Source organism: Theropithecus gelada, chromosome 4, assembly GCF_003255815.1.
Source record: "Theropithecus gelada isolate Dixy chromosome 4, Tgel_1.0, whole genome shotgun sequence".
In the NCBI taxonomy this organism is placed as follows: domain Eukaryota; kingdom Metazoa; phylum Chordata; class Mammalia; order Primates; family Cercopithecidae; genus Theropithecus; species Theropithecus gelada.
The window spans coordinates 131,206,208-131,226,946 of NC_037671.1; the positions used below are offsets into that span (position 1 = coordinate 131,206,208).

Consider the following 20,739-nt stretch of genomic DNA (forward strand, 5'->3'; position numbering starts at 1 on the left):
ATGGAGGAGGAAAAGGAGGAAGACTCAACAGAGAGGGTGCAGGGACATTATGGGTGAAGGTAGCTGAGTGGCCTGAGGCTGGCACCGACTACATAGGTACAGGGGAGGGACCTGGGCCTCTTGTTCATGGCAGTGTCCCAGCACCTATAGCAGTGCCCCATCATCCACAATGTGTCTGGATGCCTTGACCACTTTATACTACCTCTCAAATGAACAAATTAGTGCATTTCAGGCATGGCCCAAGGCAGGGCTTCTAGGATGACAGGAACACCACTTGGAGACGGTAGCAGAGGACACTGAACAGCAGCATGAACTGTCAGGGCAGAGGAAGGTTCAGTTACATTCAAAATCTGCACATGGAGGTGCTATCAATGCCTGATGGGAGTATGTGCTGTTTTTATAGGACTTGCAAGTTTCAATAGAGCTATGAAAGTTGCAATAGAGGTATGCAAGTTGCAGTAGAGAGGAAAATGCTTCAGTGAAAGAAGCCATGTGATATGGTTTGGCTGTGTCCACCCAAATCTCATTTTGAATTCTAGTTCCCATAACCCCCATGTGTTATGGGGGGAACCTGGTGGAAGATAATTGAATCATGGGGGAGGTTACCCCCATGCTGCTATTCTCATAATAGTGAATGAGTTCTCATGGTTTTATAAGGAGCTTTTCCCCCTTTTGCTCAGCACTTTTTGCTGCCGTCATGTGAAGAAGGACGTGTTTGCTTCCCCTTCCACCATGGCTGTAAGTTTCCTGAGGCCTCCCTAGCCATGCAGAACTGTGAGTCAATTAAACCTGTTTTCTTTATATATTACCCAGTATTGGTTATATCTTTATTAGCAGCATAAGAATCGACTAATATAGTAAATTGGTACTCCAGAGAATGGGGTGCTGCTATAAGGATACCCAAAAATGTGGAAGCAACTTTGGAACTAGGTAACAAGCAGAGATTGAAACAGTTTGGAGGGCTCAAAAGACAGGAAAACATGGAAAAGTTTGGAACTTCCTAGAGACTTGGAGGGCTCAGAAGACAGGAAGATGTGGGAAAGTTTGGAAGTTCCTAGAGACTTATTGAACTACTTTGACCAAAATGCTGATAGTGGACAATGAAATCCAGACTGAGGTGGTCTCAGTTCCAAGCCTTGGCAGCTTTCACGTGGTGTTGGTCCTGTGGGTTGGCAGAGGACAAGAATTGAGGTTCAGGATCCTCCACCTAGATTTCAAAGGATGTATGAAAACACACGGATGTCCAGGCAGATGTGTACTAGGGGGCACAGCCCTCATGGAGAACCTCTGCTAGGGCAGTGCAGAAGGGAAATGTGGGGTCAGAGCCCTCACACAGAGTCCCTACTAGGGTACTTCCTAGTGGAGCTGTGATAAGAGGGCCACTGTCCTCCAGAACCCAGAATGGATAGATCCACTGACAGCTTGCACCGTGTGCCTAGAAAAGCCACACACTCAACACCAGCCATGAAGGTAGCTGTAAGGGGGATTGTACCCTGCATAGCCACAAGAGCAGAGCTGTCCAAGGCTGTGGGAGCCCATCTCTTGCATCAGTGTGACCTAGATGTGGCTTGTAGCACCTTTTTTTTGGCCAATTTTTCCCATTTGGCATGGCTGTATTTACCCAATGCCTGTATCCCCATTGTATCTAGGAAGTAACTAAATTATTTTCGGTTTTACAGGCTCATAGGTTGAAGGGACTTGCCTTGTCTCAGATGAGACTTTGGACTTGGACTTTTTAGTTAATGCTGGAATAAGTTAAGAATTTGGGGGACTGTTGGGAGGGCATGATTGTGTTTTGAGATGGGAGGACATAAGATTTGGGAGGGGACAGGGTGGAATGATATGGTTTGGCTGTGTTTCTACCCAAACCCATCTTGAATTGTAGTTCTCATAATCCCCATGTGTCGTGGGGGGACCTGGTGGGAGGTAATTGAGTCATGGGGGTGGTTACCCCATGCTGCTGTTCTCATGATAGTGAGTGAGCTCTCATGGAATCTCATGGTTTTCTTTTCCCCCTTTTGTTCAGTACTTCTCCTTGCTGCCACTATGTGAAGAAGGAAGTGTTTGCCTCCCCTTCCACCATGATTGTAAGTTTCCTGAGGCCTCCCCAACTGTTCTGAACTGTGAGTCAATTAAACCTCTTTCCTTTATAAATTACCCAGTCTCAGGTATGTCTTTATTAGCAGCATGAGAACAGACTAATACACCATGTCAGTGAGTAGTAGCTGAATTTTAAAGAAGTGAAGTTCTGATGACTTTCTTTGAAGAAAGCCATATTTTTCGTTCAAGTGTAAGGTTAGCCATCATCATCACAATGAAAAAATCACTAGCTAATACAAGCCTCCTTCTAGACCAGTGATCCTCAAAGTGTGGTCCTAAGACCTGGGACAACAACAACATCTGGGAACTGCAAGTGTTAGAAATGCAAATTTTCAGGCCCTACCCCAGACCCACTCGATCAGAAACTCCAGTAAGGCCCAGCAGTCTGGTTCCACAAGCCCTTTAGGTGATTCTGAGATCTAAAATCTAACAGCCCTCAAGTCAGGTGGATTGGGACAGGACATTGGTTTAGGGTGAGGCAGACCTTGCAGGTAAACCATTTTTCATGATGTCTTAACTTGGGCGAGTCACAAAACTGCTCCCAGCCTCAATTCCATCCTTCAAAATAGGGGAAAATAATGACTTACCTCACGAGGCTATTTCTGATGCTGAAGACAGTTTAACATTTAAAATGCCTGGAATGTATCTAGCTATTATGTCTTGTGACTAGAAATTTTCAGTAATCAAAGTAACCCCAAAGAATACATTATCTCACACAGATTTAAAAACCTTAATGGTTCATGAATCAAGTAAGTGTATTTTGCTACATAGTAAAAAAATCATTGATTTTACTATGTAAATACACTTACTATGTACGTGTATTTTTTTACGTAATAAAAAAGTCATTATATTGATATAAAACAATATAAACTTGATAAGGTAAAAGATAATGTGTACACTTTAACAGAGCATAGCTATTAAAAGCTATAAATCAGATTACAACCTAAATGAAGCCATTGCCTTTTCAATTATTCATATGGAGGAAGGTAATTGTAGGTTTCGCATACCATTTCAGCTTAATTCATCATCTGATCCTGCTCTGAGCAATGGAGTCTTTTTGTTACAACAGTTTCCTAACTGGGGAATTCCCTCTGGTGCCAGAGGCTTGATTCTTCTCTAAACAGCCCCCTCTTTTCAGAGAGTCTTTTCTTTCACGTGGACAACTAGGTAACAATTTTGCTTAAGAGATGATCAATAGGTACTTTTACTAACTATAGGTCTTGACAACCTCCCTCTATTGTGCCTTACGGAAAAAACGATTTAGTGCCTGTTCCTTTACTGAAAACCCAATCCAATTTGTATACTTTAATTTCTGCATCTTTGACTTGTTCGTCAGAAATCCCATCAAGTTGAACAGCATGACTGTAGTTATTGTCAACACTGCACCCATCCACTCATCTGTGTCAAATGTGGTGCCACCACAAAGGCTGCTTCACACCTCCTGGTTCTGCATTTGGCAAAATAATATCTGAATTAGTTAAGAAGAAAGTGTAAGCAGCAGTAACTAAAAGTCTCACCTTTAGGGCCCCTATGCAGCCAGTCTTTACCTTCCAACAACTCATCTACCACATGGAGTGCACAAATACGGTTGAAATCATACAGTCTGCACAAATGTATAACCCAGCCTTCTTCTTCCTTAATATGCCATCAACATTTCTGTGTCATTTTATAAGCATGGTTTCCTCATCCCTGCAGTAACTATTTCAAATGACTACACCACATTTATTTAACCATATTCCCTCTCTATTACACATGCAAATAATTCACAGCTTTTCATCATCATACATTTTATGAATCAATTTTCTACTTGTGGGTCACTTAGGGTGACCAATTGTCCCCGTTTATCTAGGACTCTCCTGGTTTTAACACTGAAAGTTCGTGTCCCAGGAAACCCCTTCACTCCCAGCAAGTGGGGAGAGCTGGTCAGCCTGGGAAAGCCCCAGATGCAAGCAGAAGAAAGTGGGGCCAACATGCTGATCAGGGTCATCAAGGAAAACCCCCCACAGACAAAGGCGGGTTTGAAGGCAGCCACTGTGCTGGGGTCAGGGAATGTCTAAGTAAGGTTTACGGAGCTGCCCCTTCAGGCGGACAAAAGATGGTGGCAGCGGATGCAAGACATGCAGGCGCTTGGAAACAGAGAAGCAGCATTCTGCAGAGTGTGGCCTGGGAGGATCAGGGACAGGGTCTGTGCTCTGTCCACTGTGGGGAGTGGGCAAGGATGGTGGTGGCTTGCTGGGACTCACCCCAGGCCACAGGAAAACCCCAACCCGGCCCCATCCAGCATTCAGAGCCAGCTGCAGGTGAATCTGAGCTGGGCACACGTCTGCCAGGGGTGACAACCGGAGCCTGAGGCTTCACCCCGGAGGGCCCTGCTCTTGTGAGCAGGCTGCCTGCACCTGGGAGAAGCTCTAGCCCCCAAAGAGGGGCACGGGGCCGGAGTCAGAGCTTCCTGCCTCATAGGTGTGCCGGTCACGTAGGACACACGAGGCCTTCGCGATGGGATCTTCCTAGAAAAGGGGTCACGACAGAAGCCAGACTAGGCCCAGCAGGGGCCGGCTGCAACCTCTGCTCCGCTTCCAGGTCACTTCCCTCACCTGAAACTCCCATCTTGCTCTTCCAGCCTTGGCTCATCCCAGCTCCTGCTGGACACATCGCCCCCTTCCAGCCTCTTCTCGGACCTTCCACCGGGTTTAAGCTAAGACCCTCTCTTTCTGCTCCTCGGCAACACTGTGTGCATTGGTGCACGATGCCCCACGTCTGCCTGATATAGCTGCCGGAAGCCCAGCCTAGCCTCAGCTCTCGGCGGGCTCCGGGGCTGCCTGCGCTCAGTTAGAGACATCTCCGTCTCCGTAGCCCCAAAGGAGACCCTGGCAGGAGTGAAGGATCGGTGGGTCCCTGCATGGGACGTTCTCTGGCTCCCTGGCCCCGGCCCAGCCCTGTCGGAGCTCTGAGCGCCCCGCTGCCGGCACCACCTCGAGCTCGGACCTCCTGCCCCACTGCTCCTGGGCGCAGGATTCCACGCTGGGGCCGCCTGGGTCCCCTCCGGGCGCCGGAGCGTGGGGGAACCCACAATGCCAGAAGGCTCATGCCTTGGACAGTTTTCCTCCTCTCCCCTACTGCACTGTCTGGCCTGCCCCCACCCACTGGGGCCCGGCCTCTCTGGACATCCTGCGGTGCCCCTCAGTCCCCTCTCTGTGGCGGCTCCCCAGAGAGTCTAATGCATGAAACAGCTTCCACGCCCTCGCTTCAGCCTCTGCTTCCCTGGAAACTCACATGGAGACACTACCACGCTAAAGAACCAAAAAGACAAACGGAAAGGGTGACCTAGAAAGAAAAGTGGTAAGAGGCCAGAGCGTTTGGTTTCAAGCAGGCCTGCGCCTACCCAGAAAACCGCCAGAGCAGGCCGGGGCGCGGTGGCTCACGCCTGTAATCCCAGCACTTTGGGAGGCCAAGGCGGGCGGATCACGAGGTCAGGAGATCGAGACCATCCTGGCTAACACGGTGAAACCCCGTCTCTACTAAAAATACAAAGAAAAGTGCTCGCTTCGGCAGCACATATACTAAAATTGGAACGATACAGAGAAGATTAGCATGGCCCCTGCGCAAGGATGACACGCAAATTCGTGAAGCGTTCCATATTTAAAAAAAAAAAAATAATACAAAGAAAAAAAAAATTAGCCAGGCGTGGTGGCAGGCACCTGTAGTCCCAGCTACTCACAAGGCTGAGGCAGGAGAATGGCGTGAACCCGGGAGGCGGAGCTTGCAGTGAGCCGAGATCGCGCCACTGCACTCCAGCCTGGGCGACAGAGCGAGACTCCGACTCAAAAAAAAAAGAAGGAAGAAAAGCAAAAGCCGCCAGAGCAGAGTCCCGCAGAGGGTTTTAGACACGTCTGCTACCTTCTCTTCCTAACCAGGAAGCTGATGTGCTCCTTGAAGACAGAAGCAATCCCTGAAATTCTGAACCTGAGAACACATAAAAGCATCCTACAAACTGTGGATTATCCAAAAGAAAATCTGGGGAATGCAACTACTAAATTTGGTGATTGAATTACCGGATTAATACTAGGTTTTTCAGATGGAAACTGAGACGCATCTTCCATGTGACGTGTTCTGGGGTCGCAGCATCCCTGGGTGACCCCTGAAATCTGTGCATTGTTCATCCCCGTTTTGCAGCCAGGTGACACCCACAGGTAAACAGCTCCTGGGAAGGCTTGAGTCAACTGTCCTAAGGGGATCAAAGTATCTGCAGTGTTAGCACACTTAGGATGTATTTAGCCTGGGAGGCACAAGTGTATGCCACAGGTCACTTTAAATGATGTTTCATTGTACTCTCAAGTTACCAGACAGAAGCTGACCTAGTATTAGAAAGGGAAAACTCCCTAGACACACGCATTTCTTCATGTGCTTAGTGGTCTTTTCGAGAAGTTTCCTCTCATGAAAACTATCTCTATCCTTTGTTGATTCCTCTGCAAGACTTGCTATCTTTTACTTGTTGATTTACAGAACTTCTTTTCCTGTTCTAGAGATGTCAGTTAATTACTTGTTGGTTCAGACATTGCAATTTCTTTTCCAACTCTCCTATCCTGCAGCTCCAGATTCTGGACAAGTTATCTAATCTCTCTGTATCTTCCTCCTCTAAAAAATATCTACGAAAATGGCACATGCCTCATCAAGTGGGTAGGATTGAGTTGAACACATGTCAAGTGTCTATAGCAGTGTTGAGCACACAGTGAATATTATTGAAGCCTTTGATATGCATTGTATAACTCCCATAATGACCCTGATTAGAGTAGTATGGCTGTACTCAGTATCATTGTCATCATCCAATTAATTCTGCTAATGGTATCTGTCATGAGACAGAAATCTGACATAATCTAGATAATCCATTTTTGGCTTATACTTTTCTTTAAAAGTCTTTCCCTGACCTTGTCATGTTCCTCTGTATGTTCCTTCATTAATATTACCATTTACTTTGACATTTAAGTCTTCAACCCACTTCGAGTCCACTTTTGTACGTGGGGATAGGTGGATTGATTATTCTCCATTTCTGATGAGTCATTACTTTTCTCAACACCAGTTAGCCAACAATCCATCCTCTCGCCATGGAGTTATGGGGCCATCCTTACTGTATATGATGTTCCCCTGGGTGAAGTCAGTTTCTGAGTGCTCTGATCTGTCCATTGGTCCACTTGTCTGTTCTTGTTCCAATACCATGCTGTACTGATTAGTTTGGCTTAGAATTTCACTTTAATTTCTGGTAGAGGAAGCCCTCCTGTTACTCCCTACCCCTTCTTTTAGAATGATTTACCTGCTTCTGGGCCTTCATTCTTCCATATAAATGTTAGAATAACTCCCTTTGCCTCTTCCTTCCTTTAACTGACGACAAATAGGAACATGGATCCCAGCTCCATGATCACCCTATATTTTGTCACCAAGTCAATAATAGGTTAAGGTAAAAAGACTACATTTTGGGGGAGGGGGAGTTAATAAATACAAATCTTATATCCGCATTAACTTAAATGCTTTTGCAAAGGGAAATAGAGCATGGACCTTCCTGAGACTGGTTTAGGAAAGGTGGCCTTGAAATGGACTTTTTTGGATGATGTTTTCTGGGTCAGGAGAGTGCTTCAATTTGACTAATGCTGGACTTTGAAGCTTTTCTAGTAGTTGTTATTTGTTTATGTTCTTAAGGGAAAGAGGTTTAATAAAAAGAGACTGAGAGAATGAAAAGGGAGATCAATATAGAGTCATTCAAATAATTTGTAGCTTGTATGTATCTTTTTTTTAAGACAGAGTCTTCCTCTTGTTGCTCAGGCCGGAGTGCAATGGTGCGGTTTCGGCTCACTGCAACCTCCACCTCCTCGGTTCAAGTGATTCTCCTGCCTCAGCCTCCTGAGTAGCTGGGATTACAGGAGCCTGCCACCACGGCTGACTAATTTTTGTATTTTTAGTAGAGACAGGGTTTCACCATGTTGTCCAGGCTGGTCTCAAACTCCTGACCTCAGGTGATCCACCCATTTCGGCCTCCCAAAGTGCTGGGATTATGGGCATGAGCCACTGCGCCCAGCTGCTTGTATGTATCTTTTATACTTTGACAGGTTGTATGGTTTGAAGAAAGAAAAATCATTTAAGTGAACTGTCTATGAAAATTTAGTAAGGAAAAATAATTGTATAGTATGCTATCAAATAAGAATTGAAAACTATTATAAAAAGAATACTATGATTATAAATACTTGAAAGTATAGGAAATAATATTTTTACTATTCATCTAATAGTTGTAATAAGATAATGAGTTAAAGGTCATGCTGTACCAATGTGAAATCCAAAAAAGGAGTCATAATTAATCTTTCTTAGACTCTGTTTACAAATGTTATTACAGTTCTTTACCGAAAATCTTCACATATAAAAAAAATCACTGTTCAAACATAGACTACCTGTTGAAATGTATAGTATATAGAATATAGGTCAACAGCTTCTATTGTGACTGCTTCTTGAACAAGGTTGGATTTCAACCCTGTCAGCAATTTTCTGTTGCTGTTGCTTTTATCTCCTGGTTTTGTGATGTATCAAATCCATAAAGCTAGATTTAATTACAGCTTTCTATTGCTTCATAACATAACCTGTTTGATGTAGACCATTAATGAAACTGCAGGGTCTTCTTTTGGCCAAAAAATCCAGATGCTAAGATATCTTTTTTTGATATATCTCTTTTTGCTGAACACCATAAGCTCTCTTTCCCTAATTTTAAATTTAGTATGATTGATTATTAAATGTACTATGTTTTCTGGTAATTAAGGAAGAAAACAAGTTTCTAAGCAGGAAATGAGTATTGATAACTGTAAGCATAAATGGAGTATATTATAACATGGCGTTTTGTTCCCATTGGATATTAAACTACTTTCGTGAATTAAGTTTTAGTGTCTATTCAATATTATGAGAATTGGAATGCTCAATATATAAAGCACTTTAGTCCAAATTTACCTCAACCCTAACCTGAAGCTCAGCATTCATAATTACTGCCCCACCATAACTGCTGTGTCTTCATTTCATAGATTTGGATTTGGCTTGGGGGAGTATTTTCTTTGAGGTCAGATTCTCGTAGCAACACAAGCAAACTGTGATCTGATGTTTTCATTGCCTATAGCACCATTGCAACTGCCCACCAACAACCTAAGGCAAATTTGTCTTATTGACCCAACTAGAACATAGGCATGAGCCAGATGGGTGCCTTTCTAACCACCATAAGGCACCTTTGGGGCACCTTTTGTTGTCCATATTTATTGAAGGATTTCCAGGCTCATGAGAAAACATGGGATGGAGTTCAAGTCCCGCAGTCCCACAGCTGAGTCTTCAGCCCCCACTGAGCTCTGATCTAGTCCTGTCCTGGGATTTCCTGGTTTTAGGAAAGTCCAGGGCTCTGTCCCAGCGTTCCTCTGCTCAGACTGCAATTGGAAAGAAGTGTGGGTTTCTGAGCGAGTCTACGTCCAGCAACCCCAGACCAGACCAGGCAAGGGGAGGACTTGGGCACTACAGTGAGTGACAAAGAGCAAGAAGGAGGGGACTGGCATGTGCCCAGAACCTTCCACATGCTCAGCAGTTCCTGCATGTTTCTCATTAGTCCCCAGAGCCACCTGGATGGGGGGATTGTTCACTCTATATCACCACTGAATCCATGGGGGCTTGAGAAATCTTGCCAAATCAGCTAGCTCTGACTTCTACCCTGGGCCTTTCCCTAGTTTTCATTACTATGCTCCAGTTTATACCAGCTCCTGAGAGTGGACCCCGGCCACGTCCTTAGTGTTGGAATCTTGGTGCCCTGCCTAAAGCCTACTTCCCTCAGCCCTAGGGGCTTGCCATCTGCCCAAATTTCCAAGCCCAAGCTGCCTCTCTGAGTCAACTTCCTCAGTATCTGTTGTCAGCATCTATGATCATCACCAGCTACTTACATATCTCAGACGACAGGACAAGCACTTTGAATGCCTTATTGACATACGTATCCCCCCTAAAACCAGGGAAATCTCAGGACTGGGCTAGTCCAGAGCTCAGAAACCCTCAAATTCAGCCATTTGCTTATATCCACAAAACTAGGAAGTCTACATTCTTAGCCACCTATTTGCCTTAGCAATACACTACACTAAACCAGTTTGGATCTAAAATTTGATCATTTTTTCACAAAACTTTGCAACAATAAATTGTTATTATCTAATGATCTCTGGAGTTGATAAATAGAAAGACAATTTTATTTGGTTTTACAATGTATTCTACTTGGTTGGATTTAAAATAAAAATTATTGTGTATGCTCTATTAGATACAGACTGGATAGGGAATTGTAGCAATCTTACAAGGATTCCAGGGGCTGACAAAAGATGTGATAAATTTGTCACACAATTTCCCACTAACTGCCACAGAGGAAGATCAAGAACCTCTGCGGGAAAGGTTCCTGGAACACCTTCTTACACCCTAATAACTTGGACATTTATTTATTTGATTTTTTTAAAGTTGATGCCAAATTAATCTGAATTAGCTTCAATCTAATTTTCTCCTCTACCTTGAATAGTTAATGTTTTTAACTATCCAGGCAACTTCTCTATGGGTATTTGCATTAAAATACTCATTTGTGAACAATTAAAGGCATTGGTTTCTCAACAGATATTTGCAGTGATTGCTTTTTAAAACATCATCAATATTACATGTGCAGGCTGTTTTCACCACAACCACTTAATCCCCACAAATGTGCTACCAACAGTTTTTAGTACAGGAGCTCCTGGCACCTTGTCCCTTCGGTTTCTGTCTCAGAAGCATCAGCTTACGACGTCCCTCTTCACTAGCCTGGAAACACGCATGTTGTCTTTCATTCTGTGCTGTCGGTTGCCCAAAGCTTCCCGTTGGCAGAAGTGCCATGAAATCAGAGCCATCCTGTGCGTATGCTGGGCAGACGCAGCAACTGGGAAAGGCCTCTGAGACACTTTGGCATGTTGGGACCAGTGGTCTCTGTTAACGTGGAAAGACTTGCTTATCACTTGGTTATTTCCATTGCTGGTGCCCTATAGCGATCCTATGAGAGAGGTCACCTGCCCTCCCAGAACTGAGTTTGAAAGCAGAGTAGGTGCTTTTGTTTCTCAGGTCCAGGCTTGTGCCTATCCTTGTTCTGTCCAGTGGTTTCCACCATGCTCACAGCCAAGGACAAGTCCCTTCCTTGGACTCTACAGGGCACTAGGATCCAGATTAGATGTTAAGGAAGGTGGGATGGATGCCTGCCCCAGAATTGTGTAAATCACATTTATTTATTCACCTTCTTCTAAGCCCCTACACTTCACCCCTCACTAATTTTCTCTATTATCACACAAGTACTAGCCACAGAGTCATTTATTTAATTACCAACACAAAGAGAAGTAAGAGCATGGTAACCCTTAAAAAGTTGTTACTGACCTTACCCAGATAAAACAGTATTAGCCATCATTTGACAAGCTCAACAGTCATTTATCACTTTAAAAAGCTACACTAAAGACCATTAAAACTTTGCTTTTTCCTCACAGAATATAAATAAACTTCCTTTCTTGGTTATGGTCTAAGAGAGTGGAAAAACTGGGGCAGAATGTTGGAAAGGTTTTATTCTGTTTTGGAAGGTAGGTGGTGTTTGCTCCCCACTCCATAGCCATGAAGTGGGCAGCGCTGCGCCCTGGGAGCTGCTCAGCCCAGGCCCCTCAGTGCTCCTCGCTGCACTGGGCCTTGCACCTGTGCCCAGCTGCCCTGGAGCAGGCTCGGCTGATGACACAGACTACTCTGCGGTGCCAGGACAGCTGGGAAAAGTCTCTTCGGCACAATGGACGTCAGCACATTAAAATTATGGCCCCAAAGAGCCAGCAGTTCTATTCCTTCCTGTTCCTTTCATGTTCCAGGTCACATCCCCTACATTAAGATTCTGCAGACACAGACTCCATGAGCAGATAGGACACGAGTGAAGTGGAGGCCTGTTTTCCCCCTGCTCCAGAGGTCTGTGGGGGGCCATGGCCGCGATGACTGTTCACCCTGTGACTGATCACACCTCGTGGATGCAAGGCTGAGGATGATGCAAGGAATCGGCGTTAGAGGTCAACAGGAAGCAACACCATTGGTAGAGGGCCTGGGTTAATCTCTGAAAGCCAGTTCCAGGGTTGGCCTAGCCATGATCATAAAAAGCATTACATGTGCCAAGGAATCCCTTTCTCATTCATTCATTAATTTAATCACAAATATTTTCCAAACACTGCATTAGGCTCGGAGGACAGAGTGCCGGCCCTCCAGCGCCCCAGAGTCTGATGAGGCCATGTGCACAAGATGAGTACAGCAAAGGCAGCTAGACAGAGAAAGGAAGCCCAGCCCAGCCCTGGGTGGAGGTGGCAGTGGGGCAGGTGTTTCTGGAATACGTGTGTGTAAAGGTACAAAATGGAACAGCCTCATGAAGAAAGACAGGGTTTTTTTGTTTGTTTGTTTTTTGTTTTGTTTTGTTTTGTTTTTTTGAGACACAGTCTCACTCTGTCGCCCAGGCTGGAGTGTAGTGGCGCCATCTTGGCTCGTTGCAAGCTCTGCCTCCCGGGTTCACGCCATTCTCCTGCCTCAGCCTCCCCAGTAGCTGGGACTGCAGGCACCTGCCACCACGCCCCTCTAATTGTTTTTGTATTTTTTTAGTAGAGACAGGGTTTCACGGTGTTAGCCAGGATGGTCTTGATCTCCTGACCTCGTGATCTGCCCGCCTCTGCCTCCCAAAGTGCTGGGATTACAGGTGTGAGCCACCACACCCGGCCGAGGAAAGACAGGTATTTTGAGGAAAGGAAAGGAAATAGTGCACACAAGAGCCCAAGGGGAGGACAGCTGTGGCATCTGTCCCAGGGTGATCTCCTGGAGAGTGGGAGCCCCGGATGCCCAGAGAGGGAAAAGCCTCTATAGGCGGAGACACGGGTTGGAGGCACGGAGACCTTGTGTACCAGACCCAGGGGAGGATGCTCTTAGAGGCACCAGCCTGCATGCCATTTTATCAGGTGCCTGCAGCCTTGTGACCTGTGCCCTACCAGAAAGCACACTAAAATGCTGTATGAGTCAGAACAGCCTAACAGTAAGAGCTGCAACAAGCAATCTCCCACGTTTCAGTTGTGTAACACAATGAAGCTTATTTCTTATTTGCAATCCCATATTCCTGTGCAGATGAATTGGTGGGGAGGGGAGGTATGGGGCTCCTGCCCTCCTTGCATGCTTCCAGGAACCCATATCCTTCCATGTAAGAACTCCAGCATCCTCTAGGGACTGCAGGAGAAAGGTCGCTCTGGCTCCAGGCCTAGCAGTTCCACATTCACTTCCCCAACATTGTTGACCAAGCCTCAGACATGTGGCCTCTCTAACTTCAAGGGAAGCTGGGAAATATGACCTATCTGTGGGGTCCAGTGAGAAAGTATTGGTATTCTCAGCCTCTAGAGCAAATTAGTGTCCGAGATATTTTATTTTATTTTTCAGAGACAGGGTCTTCCTCTGTCACCCAGGCTGGAGTACAGTGGCACAGGTCAACTTCCTGGGTTCAATCTCCTGAGTAGATAGGACTACAGGCATGCATCACCACACTCGGCTAATTTTTTTTTTAATTTTTAAAATATCTTTGTATAGATGGAGTCTCACTATGTTACCTAGGCTGGCCTCAGACTCCTGGGATTACAGGCATGAACCACCACACCTGGCCAAGGGTTTGACTATTTATACTTAAGGCAAATTTATCAGTGATTTATTATGCTAGACCAGGGATCAGCAAACTTACAGCTCCAGGGTCAAATCTGGCCCACAGCCTGTTCCTTCCCTCCCTCCTGACTCCCACCTGGCTTAAGGGTCTTTATGTGTTCACAGGAACCAACCGTACTGAGCACAACCTATGACCAGGCACAATGGCAGGCACTTTGCATGCGTATTTCAAGCCAATTGCTAAGGCTGGCATTCTTGCACCCGTTCTAGTGCTGAGGAAACTGAGGCTTAGGCAGATGCTCAGTTGACTTGCCCTTCAAGTTAATAAATAGAGGAGCTGGGATTTAGGACAAGATTTATCTGACACCAAAGGACATGTGTATTTTTTCCACTCTACTAAGATGCCAATGCCAAAAATAACCCGTGGGTCCAAAAGTACAGATGTCCCTGCAGCATCTGTCGGAGTCCCCTACCTCTGCCCAAAGCTCCTTTCTGAGGTTTACCAAGATTCCCAGAAAATGTGGTTCAGCTGTGGGCTTCCCCGCTCCCCAGTGAATCCCAGGATTTTATTATCAGTTGCCCATCCCTGGAGAACCAAAGCTTTCTGAAAATAAACAGCAGCACTTCACCTGATAAGATTTGGGACACCTGTCTGAGGATAAAGGGCTAATGTTCCCCTCCGAGAGTCTCCAGGGTGTGCTTGGTGGAACTGGCACTTCTCTCCCAGTCATTATATTCTCGTCATGCTCCTCATTAAAGAAACACCCAGCTCGTCTCTCTGTGTGGTCCATGGACCATCTGAAAGGGCCCTAGATGTTTGTGAAAAAGGAAAATTCCTGAACTCCAACCCTCAGCTTTTGATTCCAAACCCTGTATGTGCGACCCAAGAATGCGCACCCAACCACTGCCCCTGAAGGCACAAAATAAATGGGTGCAGAGGAAATAATGAAGATGAGAGGGTGTGAGAATGGAACATCTTTTTCTCATATTTTCCTCTTGGACTCCTCCTTGTACTCTGAGGCTGAGGTTAAGGTCAATGTACTTTCTGCCCCAGTTAACTCCTCTGTCCCATCAGAGGGTGGTACCCTTTACCGCACCCACAGCCACTGTCATCACATTATCTCTGCAATTTTCCCTGCCAAGCTCCACACTGTTTGGAGGAAGACTCATGTATCTTTCTATCCCCAGCCTAGCCCAGTGCCTACAATATAACAAATGCTAAATAAACTTCAGCTGAACTGCTGTTGATAATCTAAAATATCAGCTGCCAGAGAGGAGCGGGAGATACGCTTGCATACTCTCATAATAAAGATCTTTATTTTAAATATTTTCCTTGTTCTGAGGTCCAGAAAGCATTGCTGCATGAATCTGTTTGGCCATTCTGCCGCCTAGACCAAGAATCAGACACCTAGTGGGATGGCTGTTCACTCGCTCACTCGAGTCCTGCTTTCATTCCATTTGAAAATAAACTATTAGGCCAGGTGCAGTGGCTCATGCCTGTAATCCCAGCACTTTGGGAGGCCGAGGCGGGCAGATCGCCTGAGGTCGGGAGTTCTAGACCAGCCTGGCCAATATGGTGAAATCCTGTCTCTACTAAAAATACAAAAATTAGCCAGGCGTGGTGGTGGACACCTGTAATCCCAGCTACTCGGGAGGCTGAGGCAGGAGAATTGCTTGAACCCGGGAGGCAAGGTTGCAGTGAGTCGAGATTGCACCACTGCACTCCAGCCTGGGCGACACAGCGAGACTTTGTCAAAAAATAAAAATAAAAATAAATAAAAAACAAAATTTAAAAAGCCTATTACACTATTAAAACACTTTTGTTGTCATCAGCAGAAAGGACTAGGTACTTTGAGGGACAAGGGTCAACATAAAATACAATTTTTGTTGAATTGTTGATGTTTCAGAAAGTATGGGAAAGACATACTCTTCTAATAAAAACAAACAATGGATTCAGTTTTTACAGATTCAGCCAGGTCATCTGGAAGGGAAACAGTGATTCCAAGTCAAAATGATCTGAAAAGGAAAAATGAATGTGATTCAGTCTATTTTTAAAGGTGTTCTGAAGCCCTGCTCCAAGTGATAGCCTAGGGAGAAGCTCTTTTTTTTCATCCATGGCATATTAGCAAGCATTGAAAAATCCTAACATCAATCTTGAAGATACTTCCTGGGCAGTCAATTGAAATATTTGGGACAGGGGGTCAGACTCACTTCTCTGCATTACATCGTATTTTATTCTGCCCAATATCTGACAACGAGATAAGACCGAGATTCAGACATTAGAAGTCTCCATTGAGGAAGTTCAATGTAGGTGATAAATCCACTGCCTTGCCTTGAGCGGGAGACACAAATAGGGAGTCGGCCATAAAGAGCTGTGCACTTGGCATTGATTTCTGACTTAGTGTCTTAGAACTATCTCAAGTTGTAAGATGCGAAGAGGGTGTATGAGATTTAAATGACCATTTTGCAACTTGCACCTCAGGAGGCTAGAGAACCATTCCCACCAAATGAAAGCACAGCCTTCCCTTCCACCAGTCTGGCTGATTGTGGATCCTGACACCATAAAATGAAACAAAATAGCCCATTGGAGGACCTTGATAGTAAGAAAATAAATACAAAATTTCAACAAGGTTTCTGCAGGTTATAAACAGTGAGAGATCTGAGTACCATGTTTCATTGACTTGTTTGAAGGATTTTGACGACTTTATGGAGGAAAGTGGACTGACTTACACTCAAGGCCCCCGGATTTGAATCCATTTTGGCTACATAAATGGCGTGGGACCCTGGAAGGTCCTCAGGTTTCTCTTCTATAAAGCCAGGACAATGATTCCTCTCCCACCATGGTGCATGGATGAAGTATTATAGCTCTGTGGAAGCATTCTGGAGTCTGGTCATCCCGCCCACTTGGTAAACTCTCCCAATTCACCCCTTTGCATGATTTATATATTAGCCTTCAAGTTTATAAAAATACACTGGATACATAATGTTAGCGGAAGATGTAACTACAGTTCCTTTCATCAGACAGAATTTGAAAGAAAAAAATTAGTCGAACCAAAGACAGCAAATTAGCTACACAGAATTCAGAGAATGGCTGACTTGTTTTGGATAGTTGAACTTTATGAACAGGTGGGGGTTTTCCTCTTAAGAATCCAAACATGAAAAACAAACCGAAAGAAGCACAAAACTATTTGGGATTTAAAAAAGAGGCCAGGCGCGGTGGCTCACACCTGTAATCCCAGCACTTTGGGAGGCTGAGGCGGGCAGATCATGAGGTCAGGAGATTGATACCATCCTGGCCAACATGGTGAAAACCCATCTCTACTAAAAATGCAAAAAATTAACCGGGCATGGTGGCGGCTGCCTGTAGTCCCAGCTACTCAGGAGGCTGAGGCAGGAGAATGGAGTGAACGTAGGAGGCGTAGCTTTGCAGTGAGCCACTGCACTCTAGCCTGGGAGACAGAGTGAGACTCTGTCTCAAAACAAAACAAAACAAAACAAAACAAAAAACAGAATCTCTCCAATATATTTCAAAAACTTGTTTGAGGTTTTAAGGGGCATATTCCTAATATCATTTTACTTTCTTAAAGATTTTAAAATCATTGTTCTGGGCACACCAAACAGTAACCGGGTGGTGACCCTGATGGTATTTGGGGCATCGTAAAGGGCTGAATCCAATGGCTAATTTTACAGATGAAAAAAGCTCAGAGAGGGTGAGTAACTCACCCAAGCCATACAGCCAGCTGGAGACTGAGCCAGCCCCTGACCCTCCATCACTGCACACCGCATTTTAGGAGCCACTGATCTTCATAAAATTACCTTATTGTAACCCCAGAATGCTAGTAACCCTGCAACCCCAGAATGCTTCCAAAGTATCTGTGGGAGCATTAAATTACAGATTTTTATGTCTGTCTGCTTTGATGTCCATGGATCATGCTCACTCATGCAAACCTCACTTGAGCACTTTTTGAGGCTCATTTTATTCTTCACCTTTAAATGTCTTCAAAAATCGGCTGTCTGCCCTCCATGTGGGTCTTCTGGTTCACTTGGGAAGTAAGCACTAGGCAGCACTGCTGAGTGGAGTGGAAGGAGCCACCTAACAGACGTGACTCGCAGAGATAACGCTCTCTCTCACCCAAGTCCATGCCCTGTCCTTTCGACTGTGAAATCCCTAACAAGACCATCACCGATTATAAAGTAGTCCCCAGCCTTACCATGGATTAAGTAGAAATTAAAGATCCCAAACACACATGTATTGCCTGGTTGTCCTGCCAGAGGGTTTTATCCTGAGATAACTCAGCATAGAGCCACTCAGTGTGCTAACACACCTGTCTATAGCATTATAGAAACACCCCGAACACACATACACATTGCCTGGCCGTCTTGCCAGGCAGTTTTATCCCTGGAGCACTTAGCATAGAGCCATCCACTGTGCTAACACACCAGTACATGACATTAGAGAAAGATCCCAAACACATATATACATCGCTTGGCTGTCCCGCCAGGGGTTTTATCCCTGGAGCACTTAGCATATAGCCATCCACTGTGCTAACACACCAGCACATGGTGTTATAAAACATGCACAATTGCAAGCACCGGCACTCCCAACTGCAGTGAGATAAGCTCACCAGACCAACAGCAACAGCGGCAGAAAGGGCACTCCTACCTCCTAATCCAGTGTTTTCCCCACTCTTCAAGTAGGCCATTTTTAAAAGTTTATCACAAAAAAGGACAAACTTTTTTTTCCCTAATGTACTTGATCACATTCAATCATTTTTTTAAATTAACTTAAGCTGTGATTGTAGACAAAGCTCAATACAACTGCTCTTCCCTGCAACCCATGCTCCATTGAGGCCGTTTCTGAGTTCTGATTATTACAAAGTGACTCTGCTCTACATCTGGACCTCGCAGAGAGGCAATCTTCCATTTCAGCAAGGATGTAGAAACAGATTACTGAGGCCAAGGGTGAAGGAAGCTCCCCTAACTTCCAAATACACTGACTGCCCAAAATGTGGGGATCGCCCCCGCGCACCCCTCCCCACTCCCGCAGCAGCCTCCGCCTGTAAATGGGTTGGGGATTTGCGTTGGAAGGCTGTGGCCCTCCCGCTGTGTTCCTGCAATGTACTACCAGAAAAAAACTAAAATGTACGCAGTACTTCAGTTTTCCCAACGTCTCTCAGATGTTGCTCTTTGCCCGAAAGCAATTTTACCAAAACCATTCCCCGGGAAAACCTCGACCTTTGTCCCCTTGCATTTTGGGTAACCATCTGGGCAACTGGAAAAAGCTGCCGCTGCCTTCAAACGTTGGTTCCCCCTTTCCTTTGCCCCTGGAGACCACAAGCGAATTCGGATCTGCCAAGGTCGCTCGCCCCAGAGACTGACGTTCCCTATCGCGCGCCAAACCGTAATTTCCAATGACGGAGCCCGCACATCTCAAAGATGACGCGGTGCTGGATCTTTGACTTCTTGAGCAGGCGTGCGCCAGGCGTCAAGAACTCGGCTTCGATGAAAGTTTTTGTTCACACTCGAAACCAAACTATCTGTGCACTAACTCACGGGCTCAGGCAAATAACAAAAGGCTTTTTTCCCAGCATTTACGACGCGGCACTTCCAAGGGTGCGCTGAATCCTGCCTGTCCCCAGAGGCAGCCGACCGGTCCCGTCTCCACCGACCTCCCCTGGCGGCCAGCGTCTCACACGAGGCGTGTCCGCCTGCGAGCCAGCATCGTCCTCTCCCGCCGGCTTCCAAAGGGCCAGGGCACCCTTACCTCGCTGATGATGGTGGAGTGGGCCTGGGCATAGCGCCAGCCGCCGCTGCACGGCACAAGGGGCGCCGAACGGTTGGGGAAGGCGGCGAGTGGGTCCGCGCAGCCGAGCGCGCTAGTGGCGGCGGCGCTGTAGTTGGCCGCCTCCAGGAGATAGCGCTGGCAGCGGCCGCGGCGCTCCGGGGGCTCCGGGCCGCGGGAGGCGGGCGCCGTGCGGTTCCACTCCTCCTCCGGGCTCCAGCCGCAGCGCTCGGCCAGCGCCGCGGCACTTGGCCCGCGGCACCAGTAGTGGTCGGGCTGCGTGCCCAGGAAGACCACGCCGACGAAGAGGAAGGCGAAGGTGATGCCCGTCAGGCACAGCAGCAGGAACACGCGCCTCTGGAAGCGCCCGAACTCGCCCGCCCGCTGTAGCGCCTCGTCGAAGGAGGGCATGGTGCGCCCGTCGCCCGCCGCCCGCAGCCCGCGCCTGGGAGTGACCCGCGGGCCCAGCCGGCGGCCTCTCTTTACTCCGCCGCCTCCCCCGCGCCACCCGCCTCACTCGCCCTGGCGCGGCGCCGGCCGCCGCCGCTCCTCCTGGCCCCCGCCTCCCTTCCCCGGGCGCCCGCAGCAGCCCCGGGCCGCAGGTAGCCGGAGGGACGGCCGCGAGCCGGGCGTACCCAGGCGGGTGGGCGCGCGGTGGGGCCCGGGCGACGCGGCCTGACTACGTGCCAGGGAGCGCCAGGGACCCGGCCTGGGACCGCGAGTGACGGGCGCAACCTCAGGCCTGGCGCGGAGCTCCTTTTGGTCCCTGCCAGCAGCCTGCTCTGCAGTCAGCTCCAGGTTGGGCTGCAGAAGAAGAAAGTTCCAGGGTCACTCGACCACTCGCGGAACTTCTGGGACCCGATCTCTCAGCAGTCCGGAGTGCAGCCCGGGGACTAAGGACGCGCGCGCCCCGGGTCCCGTACCTGTACCCGGGAGAGCCCCCCTCCAGCCCTTGGCCCTTGCGCATGCAGAGGCCTCCTGCGCCCGTGTGGGGCAGGGCAAGGCAGGGCAACCCTTTCCCAGCACAGCGCTGGCCATCGCCGTCGACCCATCGAGAGCTACAACTGGGATTTGATCACCCAACTTTCCCCAGAGGGCAGCAGGGCAACCTACACAGGCGAAGGGGCTTGTTCAGCGTCCAGGAGATTTGGGGT

At 47.1% G+C, this 20,739-nt stretch overlaps 1 protein-coding gene and 1 non-coding gene across 2 annotated transcripts in view; one reads left to right on the forward strand and one right to left on the reverse strand.

Annotated features, from left to right (window-relative positions):
• Positions 1 to 20,037, reverse strand: part of SLC22A3 (solute carrier family 22 member 3) — a 106,439-nt gene extending 86,402 nt beyond the window's left edge. The window contains exon 1 of the mRNA XM_025382431.1: positions 19,568 to 20,037. Coding sequence (XP_025238216.1) covers positions 19,568 to 19,996 — 429 coding nt within the window. The 5' untranslated portion in view covers positions 19,997 to 20,037. The remainder of the gene's footprint in view (positions 1 to 19,567) is intronic.
• On the forward strand, positions 5,637 to 5,743 carry LOC112623865. The gene has a single exon (XR_003119224.1). It is a non-coding gene; the product is annotated as a U6 spliceosomal RNA (small nuclear RNA).
• Positions 20,038 to 20,739: the final 702 nt, after the last annotated feature.